We start from the raw sequence: 11,523 nt of genomic DNA, 5'->3' as shown, positions 1-11,523 counted from the left end.
TAACCTAAGAACAGCTGAGAAGACCAGGGTCAAGGAAGCAATATTGCTTGGCAGTCTGAGTTCACCACGCAAAGCAGCAATGTACTCCCTGGTAGAACTCTATTCCTAAATTTCCACTACTAGTTCAAAAATCTTCCCAAATTCTGGTTAGTCTAAAGTTACAGTATTTACATATTTTTTAAACAGTATAATTTCTGCATTGTTTTATTGCTAATATACATTAATAAATAAACACCTTTAAAACTGAGAGGCAGGGAAGAAATTAGGAAAATGTGGACATGGCCCCTAACAAAGGATTTGGGACAAGCATGGTGGTTCACACTGTAATCCCAGCACTTTGGGAAGACAAGGCAGGAGACTCATTTGAGCCCAGGAGTTCAAGACCAGCCTGGACAGCATGGCGAAACCCCATCTCTACAAAAAATAAAAAAATTAGCTGAGCATAAAGGTAAGCACCTGTAGTCCCAGTTACCTCGAGGCAGAGGTGGGAGGATCGCTTAAGCCTGGGAGGTCGAGGCTGCAGTGAGCCATGGTTGGGCCACTGCACTCCAGCCTGGATGATAAAGCAAGACCCTGACTCAAAAAAAAAAAAATTGATATATTTTGGTTCTACATTAGTAATATAATTTCCAATTTTTTTCCTGCTGGATCATATAGATCAGTGGTTTTCAAATTTATTAATATGAACCTCCACGACTAAGTATTTTTTATATCACCTAAAAGTATACAAACATAAACCTAGATATCAACTTTTACTGCTTACAGCCTTTACAGTGCAACTATAAAAAAATTTATCCAGCACAAAATCATATTACTGTACCAAAATATTCAAGTTAACAATATCAGGTTTTCATTATAGATGGTATTTTACTGCTTTCAATGTGAATATGCCTCTACTGCCTTGCTCATGTTTTTGGAGTTCATTTTGCCTACTATGAGCTGTGTGAAGACTTTATTCTTCCCCTCCTTTTCTCTTATTGAACTAATGCAAATATGATATTTCACAATGTCCTCTGGCCTGCACTTAGCATGATCACAATATAACACATTACTGTTTTTTTTCACAATCACTAGTATATTATTATATTACCCTGTCACAGTATATTGTATTTCTATCAAACATCTCAACTTAGTAAATAAGAAATTAAGTCTTATTCTATGAAAAATGTCTTTCAACTGTCCACTGATCACTGCAAAAAAGGTTTTGCTTTATATCTACTGGTATACTAGTAAAGGTTGGATAACTTGTTTATTCTGACTTAAACAATTTTTTTTTAGTTTTTAATTTTATGTATTAGTACAGGTAAGGGCTCACTATGTTGCTTAGGCTAGTCTTGAACTCCTGGGCTCAAGCAATGCTCCCCCCTCAGCCTCCTGAGCTGCTGGATCGCAAGTGTGAGCCACCACACCTGGCTAATTGTGACATTTAGACAAGCCAATCTATAATCAGATCTCTTGACAATACATAAAAATGAATTGTGCAGTACCAAGGTGGTTATAAAAACTGCTACAAAGGTGGCAATGAAATCTCATGCTAATAGAAGGTTACAGTATAGTCATGAAGATTATGCAGAAATATGTGTATGCTAATTTCTAAAATGATCATTAGAATAAAGACACATAGATGTCTTTATAGAGAAAACTCATAGATCCCCAAGAATATATACATATTTAGGCTTGGTATGAGAAGAACTGATCCTATGTCACAGAAATGAAACTCTTAAAAGTTTTAAAACAAAATGAAATGTTTGAATGAACAGGAGTTCATTTAATGCTGTTTTAATCCCCCCCCCCTTTTTTTTTTTTTTTTTGAGTCAGGGTCTCACTCTGTTACCCAGGCTGGAGTGCAATGGTATAGTCACAGCTCACTGCAACCTCGACATCCTGGGCACTAGTGATCCTCTCACCTCAGCCTCCCGAGTAACTGGGACCACAGGCACACAACACTATGCTTGGCTAATTTTTGCACTCTTGGTTAGAGATGGGGTTTCACCATGTTGTCCAGGCTGGTCTCCAACTCCTGAGCTCAAGCAATCCACCCGCCTCGGCCTCTCAAAGTATTGAGATTACAGGCATGAGCCACCAGGGCTAGCCTTTTTTTTTTTTTTTTTTTTGGCTAGAGGTTGGATCTTGTTATGTTGTCCAGGCTGGATTCAACTCTGGGCTGAAGCTCCCCACCCCCACCACCTCAGCTTCCAAAGTAACTGAAAATACAGGTGAGTGCCACTGTGCCTGGCCATATTTTAGTCTCTTTTGAAAAAAACTACAGATTTGTATCACTTACTTCAAAGCATGGCATTCTCCCAGAAAAATTAGCAGATGTATAGCCAAATGTGACATTTGCTATCAGCTTAAGTCCTAGTTGACGTGCATCAAGCATTCGCAACAGGGTTCTGTCTTGCTTGTAAGCCTTCATTGACTGCTTCACCATAAATCTAGTCTTCAAAATTTCTTCAAGCATTCTTGGTAGTACACCTTTTCTTACTGAAGGCTATCATAAAGAAAAAAAGAATGTTTAAAACCCCTCAAACATTATAGATTTAAATAAGAAGGAAGCATAAAATATAATAATGGCCAATTATCATGAATTGAAACATGCTAACAACAGAGTGACCACAGTATTAATGACCATCAATATAAAATCATAACATTTTATTTCTTGGAAGAGGATTTTTCTCCTAAATGGTTCCTGTAATGTTTATAAAACTAATAGAGCACTTCTATGTGAGTTCAGAGACCTCCAGGGAGGAGGATGTCAACTAGTGCATAAGTGACTATAAACAAGTTCAGAGGGAAATTTTGTTAAAAACTTGACAGAAACCCCCATTCTTTCAAAATGACACATGGGACTTGCATCACTCATAACCAACTGTTTTTAAAGATCTCATCCTAATGACCCCACACAGAAATCTGCATGGAACTCCATTTATCTACCTTGGAAGAATGATGAGCTGGGTTGACTCTGCTGACATTCAAACCTGCAGTTCCAGGGACTCTAGGTATTTCAAATCTGATGCTTAGACCACTAAGCCATCCCCTCCGGCCTATATTTATTAGCAATCTGGAAGAGGGGATGAATAGTGAGGTGATAAAATTTGTTGATGCCAAAAAAAAAAATCATTTGTATTAATCAAGACTAGGGAGAATTTATGAGAACTCCAGTAGGAATGAAAATCACAAAACAGTATTAACTTTGATGATGATTCACAGACACGTGCAAGGTAATGCATGTCGGACCTAACAATTAAAATCTCAGGTATAGGATAATCACACACCTGAATATTAAAAAGTCTTATTTTCATTAAGCTTAACATACTGGGTCCAAAAGTAGACGCAAGTTTTAAAAAATGCTGCTAAAAGGAGATAAGCTGCTACATATGTGACAATGAGAACATATTCTAACCTCTAATTCATTTGGTGTACATTTTGAAGCTGCCACAATATTGTAAGACATAAGATTAAAAGAACAGGGACCAAATTTGCAGAAATGTGATGTGAAAACTGATTTTTACATAGAGACCCTTTTAATTAAAAAAAGATCTATTTCCATGTCTCCAAGTAGATCTCATCTACATCAGTCCCTAGAAATACTACATTTAAAAATTTTCCAAAAAAGAAACATACCATGAACTCTTTGGTTAAAATTTTCTTCATCTAAATTGCTAATTTTAGTTTAGCATTCCCTCTTACTGGTAGAGAATGATGCCACTTTTGATAAGTACACCAGAATGAATTTGGGGGCTGGTGGGGTCCACTCTACCATCAACCACTCTACTGTCTCATGATTCTAGTACAGACTCACTGCTAAGAAAATAGAAAAGAAAGGAATAAAGTTGGCATATAAGAGGCAACATAATCTTCTTTTAGATCTCCCTTATTTGTCTTTAATTTATAAATTTTTCCTGTCTCTTTTAAAGGGAGATATAGGAGAGAAAAAAGAGACCCTATTTTTAGTTTGGATATCTTCTTAAAAATATAATAATGAACATATTAGAGTATTATTAATTCTAAGATAGTCTTAATTTAAGTTAAAATAATGTAGAAGAACAACTTGTAGTATCTACACATTAAAGTAATTCAAATCTTTGTAGGTAATGTATTTTGACCATTAAATTGCTATTTAAGTCTGCCTAATTCTAATACAGGGCAGAAGGTATGAGCATACATTTATTTCTTTCAATATTTCATTAACTAACATTTAACAATTTAAAGGTTTAAAACCTAAATCCAAGAAAAACAAGGGCACTGGTTTGTTTCTGAAGTGATTTCTCAGAAGATTCTTATATCTTTGACTTTTTGAGATAAAACAAGCAAACTTGGTGTTTTTGTTTTCTATTATGTGCCAACACTATCTAAACCATTATCAGCTCTCCAAACGTTAAGCCATAGTTGATATATTTCATTTACAAGAGAGTATTACCTTGACAAAAGCTACTCCATTGGGGGACACTGTGATATCATGCCTAACTTGGTAAAGTAAATCTGGAGGTACTCTCAGAGAGGTACAGCCAAATTTGAACTCATCATACCTGTTAAGAAAGAGAACATTAAGCAAATACTTCCTCAAATCATAGAACAGAGATTTTAGGCAATTTTAGGAATCTTTCTAACTCCATTAGAAATTCATTTTCAAACATCTAAACATGAATTCATGTACTTAATAATATGTTTATTTGCCTCATTACCAAAGTACCGTTTTTCAAATATTCACAATTTATTACAAGAAACGTTTCTTAAATGGCACTATCCTAAAGTTTACGGGTAAAATCTATACTGAAATGCCAAATTTCAACTCAACATATGATCAGCTTATACTAAATCACTTAAATAAAAGTTTATTTTTATTTAACATCCTTGTGAATAAATTTAAAGAATTTAAACCTTAGACTGTAAATCTTGTAAATTTTCCAAATTCTTGTTTTTAACAAAAAGACAAGATTACCAATAAAATTTCCAGATGCTTTCTATGAAGAAGTGAGTACGGTATATACTAAAACCAACACATAGTCTCAAATACAGAAAAATCAATAAAAAGGAAGAGTCTCTTATTTCCTACAATCTAAGAAAAGTATTTAATCCTTTCAGAATTTAAAATGTTATTCTTGGTTTCTAAACTTAATTTATATTAATTAATAAAACCTAACATTTTACTTAAAAAATCCTCGACAATTTCTAAGAAAAATAAAGAGGAGGTGATAGATGGAATTATAAGATCATAATCCTCAAACTGTTCCACTGAAAGGTAATTTATATCAATTTAACTTTCATTTTAAAAGAGACCATGGTTACACATGGAGTGAAACAGTTGCAAGGCTGATCTATTCCCAATCCTCTTCATATGAGTCATCCATCCATGAAACTGGATTAATCATATGGTGATCCATGTCAATTAGTAAGACAACTACAATACATGGATTAGCTGGGCTACAGCCCATTCATCTTGCTCATAAAGAAGGTGTCAAGAGCAAACAGACGCTCAAGAAGTGTTTAATTTTAGTAAGAAGTACACAAGCACAACATTACTGTAAATGTGAAAAAAACCTTACTTTCCCAAGTTCTCCACATGGCCAAGGCAGGTGGAAAAACAATAGTTATATGCAATCACAATAGAAGGATAAAGTGATTGGAAATCCAAAACGAGAACAGAGTTGCTATAGAAGCGGGATTCCGGCTCCATAATTAGAGGAACACACTGTGGGGCTCTCATTTGGGATCTTTGCTGAACACTAGGTGTCACAGGAATATAGTTCATTGGCTTTGCAATACGCAACATCATTGATTCCACACGGTACTGCAGGGAGAAAGGGAGGTGAAAAGAGAAGAAACACAGTTTAAATATATTTGTCATTTGAATATATGATAATTATTTGGGGATGATCTGTTTTTCAGAGTAAGACTGCATGACTTTTTTTTTTTTTTTTTTTTTTTTTTTTTTTTTTTTTTTTTTTTTTTTTTTTTTTTTTTTTTTTTTTTTTTTTTTTTTTTTNCAATACAAGCTTTTTTGTTTATTTTTTTTGAGATGGAGTTTCACTCTTGTTGCCCAAGCTGGAGTGCAATGGCACAGTCTCAGCTCACTGTAACCTCTACCTCCCAAGTTCAAGTGATTCTCCTGCCTCAGCCTCCTGAGTAGCTGGGATTACAGGTGCGTGCCACCACGCCCAGCTAATTTTTTGTATTTTAGTAGAAACAGGGTTTCACCATGTTAGCCAGGCTGGTCTCTAACTCCTGACCTCAGGCCTGCCTTGGCCTCCCAAAGTGTTGGGATTATAGGCGTGAGCCACCACATTAAAACCAGGGTGTTTTAATGTAGTATCCCTAATGCCCACCACAGTGCTTAACAAACTACAGGTACTGAAATACATATCTGTTGAATTAATACATAAAATCATTTTCAACAAGGTGTTTAGCAAAAAATCTTTCATTATATCCTTGGGAAATTATTTAGAAAGATATGAATTAAATGGTTTCTAAGGTTTCTTTTCTTATAACATTTTAAAAAGTTACATAGTCCACTTATATTGATTTTCAAACTTTTCATTTTTACATTAAAATTATGTATTGGAACTTTGAACAAGCCAAAATTAAAAATGTAAAACAAAAGAAAGGTAGACTTTTCTTTGTTGCTTCTCCAGTTTTAAGGGGGATCTTTAATCACAGTAACAATATTCAGGAATATAATATCCTTAAGAGCATGGACATTTATTTTCTTAATACCATGAAAAACTTGGCAGTGGCCAGAAAGTTGGCATAGAAAGAGAATAAAATGACAAGATTTAATTACCCAACTATTGATTAGTTGCTACCAAACAGAAAGTTTAAAAAGTCAAATCACTTCAAACATCTCAAAAGTATATCACTCATTTCAAGTGTGCAAGAAAACAGATTTCCCACCTGTGAACCTCTTGTCAGTACATGTAAAAACTGAATGCCAAAAAGTCTAGCCATCTCACTGGTTTTCCCAATCAGGTCCAGCTGTTCTAACATTTGGAGATTCCCACGGACACGGCTAACGTAATGATCAACCATTTTCCATCTGTTAAAAAAGAATCCACATTATGAACATCAGGGAAAAACTTGGACACTTGAAAACAGTACTTTTTTCCTGCCAAAAATCTACATGCTAAAAGTGAGGTTACTTAAGGAAAGGGTAATAATATGAGCCTTTAGCAAAGTATGTTAAGGAATTAAACATTAGAAAATTTCAGGTATTTCAAGGGCATGAAAGCCAGTAAGAATATGCAAAATTTAAAATAGTACTTGTGATTAGGTGGCAAGATTAAGGATCATTATTTTCCAATATTTTGCTTGATGTTGCCCTATTCTCATAGAAAATTAAAATTCCCTTTTAAGATGTCGCTGTTGATTATACAATAATTATTTATCATATCTATAGATTTTTAAAGAACATGAAGGATCTGGGTTATCATTGTAAATATAAGTCTAAAACAAAAGTACGCACTATCTTCTCATGACCAAAAACAAAGAATAATTTGATGAAGATTTAGAAAAATCAGAAACATAATTTTTAATGAGATAATACATGGGTTAAACATATATCAAGTAAGTATTTTTTGTGAAAATGTAAAAGTTGTTTTTCAGTTTAAACCTTAAAAAAAATTAACCTCTTTACCTTACCTTCCTAAGAAAACAATAAAACCCTCAGTAAATCCATAAAAAGAATTTTAATATTATAAAATGTAAAAATGATCCAAAGGTATACTATAAAGAATAAAATTTATTCATTTAAAGATTAACGTTCACATATACTGCAATCTTTAATGATAATGCTTTTAGAACAATATAGTCACACAATTGTTCAATAAATGTGTTTAAAAACCTTTTCCTCAGACATGTGACTAATGCAAATATTAATAGAAAACTAGAAAATGAATGTGAAGGAAGAAAAAAATACCCTATTATAAAAAAGATTATAACAGATACTGGTAAGAAAGTGGAGAAATTGGAAACTTCATATATTGCTGGTGGTAACATAAAATAGTGTAGTTGCTTGGGAAAATAATTTGGCAGTTCCTCAAATAGTTAAACATACAGTTACCATATTATCCACCAAAAATTCTACTCCTAGGTACATTTCCAAAAGGAATGAAAACAGATATTTACACAAAAAACTATATATGAGTGTTCATTACAGTATTAATCATAGTAGCAAAAACTGGAAACAACCAACATGTCTATCAACTGATGAAGAAATAAAATGTAGTATATATCCACACAATACTATTCAACATTAAAATACTGAAACATGCTATAACATGGACAAATCTGGAAAGCGCTACGCTAAAAGAAGCCAGTCACAAAGGATTACATATTGCATGATTCTGTTCATATGAAATGTCCAGAAGTGTCAAATCTATGGGGACAGAAAGTAGATCAGTGGTTGTCTAAGGCAAGAGGTAGAGGGTGGGACTCCAGTGGAGGGGGTGATAGGAATGATGAATGGTTGAAGAGTGGTGGCTATGGGATACAGGATGTCCATTTAGGGTAATGAAAATATTCTAAAACTTACTGTGATGATGTTGTACAACTCTGAATATACTAAAAGCCAGTGAATCATTTGCTTTAAATGGATGAATTGTGTGATATATAAATTATATCTGAATAAAGCCATTAAAACATTAGGCAAACATAAAAAAACCTAAACTCTATAAATATTCAGTTGTTTAACAAAAGAAACAAATTCTGTTTCATAATTTACATTTTTAACTTAACATGTTGACTCCCCATATTTATGTTTTGCAGCTATTGAGTATGCTATTGTATAATTATAACATATTTAATCAAAAGTTAATATCTTTTATTACTGTAAGCAATGCCGTGATGAACATTTTTAAAGCTAAGTTTTTGTACAGATGATTAAATAAGTCCTTAAGATAAATTCCTAGATTTGGTCAGTTTAATACCTAATAATCCACTTCTTTCCAGAAAGGTTTAAATAGTTTATAATCATACTAGTGATGATAAAGTGCTTGTTTCCTTGTATATTTGTCAAAACTCTTTATAGTTTTTAAAGTTATTGCTGGTTTGATAGACAAAAAAAGATCACATTTTAATCTGATTTTTTTGTTTTAGATCATTAATGTAACCCCTCAACAATACAAAATTGCAAAGAGTAAATCTGAAATATTTACTGGATGGTGTAGAAAAAGGAGATACATTTGCACTTTGCCCTATGAATATATGCAGAGAGCTGACCTGGAGAAACATTCTAATTAAGAAACCAAAAGAATGAGACACCAACAAAATTTCTGAAAAGACCAGGCAGCACACAAGCAGTTTGCTAAGCTTTGTAAAAGTAAAACATGAGAAAAATAAGTGTAAGTCTCAGCCAAACAGATTTAACAGAAAACTTTAAAAAGGTTATGTATTACACAAAACTTGTGTAAGAATCTGTCTTAACAGCTACTCATGCTGATTGGGCACAAATATTTCGTAGAAATCTGTAGGTGGTGATTCAGAAGAGTTACCAATTGAAGTATGATGATGATAATTTGTTTTAGAAAATGTGTTTTAAAACATACTGGTTTATTTTCATTGTTTACTCCAGCCTAAAGTCCTTTTTTTTTTAAATGAGGCATTGATCTTTCCAATAGGTTTTTGTAATTCATGGTACAATTAAGAAACATAATCAGCAGATTAAGAATTAACTACTTTAGTAAGGTACATTAAGGTAGACATTTATGTACTGTATATAAGGTAAACATTTGAATATTTTTTTCCTTTGAGAATTGTTCAAGTCTTTTATCCATATTTTTCTTACTAATTTAAAACTATAATATGTTTATATATATATATATATATAAAACTGTTGTGATAAAAATGGTTTTCCTAGGTTGATTTTAGGTTTTTAATTTTGTTGATGTTATTTAATGAGGTACAAAAGTTTGCTTCTGGGCAAAAATGGTGAAAGTAGGTCTAAATACTTTGTATACAAAATTGATTAAACTGAATCTTAAAGGCTCCTGATTTAAACTGATTTGACTAAGATCAACTCCATTTTTTGAGACAATGTAGTCTATTAGAACTTAAATAAATGGGTATATTAACTATATTTCAAAAGAAATATTTTTACTATATTATACATAACTTTTTTTTTTTTTTTAATTGGAAATGGTTTATTTCACATTTTGAAGAATACGGTCTAATAGATTTTCACATTTTGGTTGACAGCACAGACTTTGGAGTCAGAGAGTCCTAGGTTCAAATCATGGCTCTGTTGCAAGCTACTACGTGACACTAGGCAAATCATTTAACTCTCTAGCCCTCAGTTTCAGTATGTGTGAAACAGTCTTAATACTAGGCTGTTGTAAGGTATTAGGCAAAAACAAAAACTTAATAACCTTTGCTGCTATTACTATGATAATTATGGTAATTACTATTTCCCCATTTCATTCAGAATCTAATTCTCTATCCTGAAAAGAAAGATGTACCAATTAATTAACATTTATTGTGAGCCTTCTGTGTGCTAAAGATGCATACCATCTCATTTAATTCTTACTTCACTCCATGAGGTAAAATATATTAACATCTCTATATTACAGATAAGAAAACCGAGGATTACTGTGAGCCTAATCCATCCTAGGTTACAAACCTAGTACACCAGACCTGAGATTTTGGCCAAATAAATTATGACAGATTAAACAATAAAAACATGATCAAAAGGAAACAAGATTATACATTATGAGTAACTGTCTTATTAAATTTCTATTATCACAGCAAATCACTCATTTCCTCACTAGCAAAAATGGCAGACCCACTGCTTATTCACTTCACACTGAATGGATTCCTCTCCACTGACTGGTAACCAAGTAATATAAACAAATTAGATGCATCTTATCTTTCATAAAGAAAGGTTAATTTAACAAGGGACATTTTAGCTTGTACAATTTATCTAGCAGGTAACAACTGCTGTTTTCTGATCTAAATCTACTGACCTATAGGCATGAACATAAAAAAGGCTTTGAACGATTAATGTTTTAAACATTTATTTAAAAATAGAAATTCCATTTGACCCAGCAATCCCATTACTGGGTATATATCCAAAGGATTATAAATCATTCTATTATAAAGACACATGCACACATATGTTCACTGTGGCACTGTTTACAGCAAAGAACCAACCCAAATGCCCATTGATGATAGACTGCACAGGGAAAATGTGGCACATATACACCACGGACTACTATGCAGCCATAAAAAACTATGAGTTCATGTCCTTTGTAGGGACATGGATGAACCTGGAAACCACCATTCTCAGCAAACTGAAACAAGAACAGAAAATCAAACACTGCATATTCTCACTCACAGTGGGGTGCTGAACAATGAGAACACATGGACACAGGGAGGGGAGCATCACACACTGGGGTCTATTGGTGGGGACTAGGGGAGGGACAGTGGGGGATAGGGAGTTGGAGAGGGATAACACAGGGAGAAATGCCAGATATAGGTGATGAGGATGGAGGCAGCAAACCACATTACCATGTATGTACCCATGCAACAGTCCTG

The 11,523-nt window shown here is 33.4% G+C and overlaps 1 protein-coding gene across 5 annotated transcripts in view; it reads right to left on the bottom strand.

The window, feature by feature from the left end:
• Positions 1 to 2,237: 2,237 nt before the first annotated feature.
• REV3L (REV3 like, DNA directed polymerase zeta catalytic subunit) overlaps positions 2,238 to 11,523 on the bottom strand; it is a 147,898-nt gene continuing 138,612 nt past the window's right edge. For 2 of the 5 annotated variants that reach the window (XM_017509261.2, XM_017509260.2), the window contains exons 23-26: positions 6,892 to 7,033; positions 5,547 to 5,791; positions 4,421 to 4,529; positions 2,240 to 2,491 (exon numbers count right to left, since the gene is read on the bottom strand). In XM_017509261.2, coding sequence (XP_017364750.1) covers positions 2,264 to 2,491; positions 4,421 to 4,529; positions 5,547 to 5,791; positions 6,892 to 7,033 — 724 coding nt within the window. In that variant the 3' untranslated portion in view covers positions 2,240 to 2,263. Of the gene's footprint in view, positions 2,492 to 2,934; positions 3,062 to 4,420; positions 4,530 to 5,546; positions 5,792 to 6,891; positions 7,034 to 11,523 lie in introns of all 5 variants that reach the window. The other 3 variants (XR_001819285.2, XM_017509257.2, XM_017509258.2) reach the window with 3 other exon arrangements.

Source organism: Cebus imitator, unplaced genomic scaffold (genome assembly GCF_001604975.1).
Source record: "Cebus imitator isolate Cc_AM_T3 unplaced genomic scaffold, Cebus_imitator-1.0 Scaffold413, whole genome shotgun sequence".
Taxonomy (NCBI): domain Eukaryota; kingdom Metazoa; phylum Chordata; class Mammalia; order Primates; family Cebidae; genus Cebus; species Cebus imitator.
Note: the sequence above shows the minus strand (reverse complement) of the source record. Positions and strands in the feature narration are given on the sequence as shown.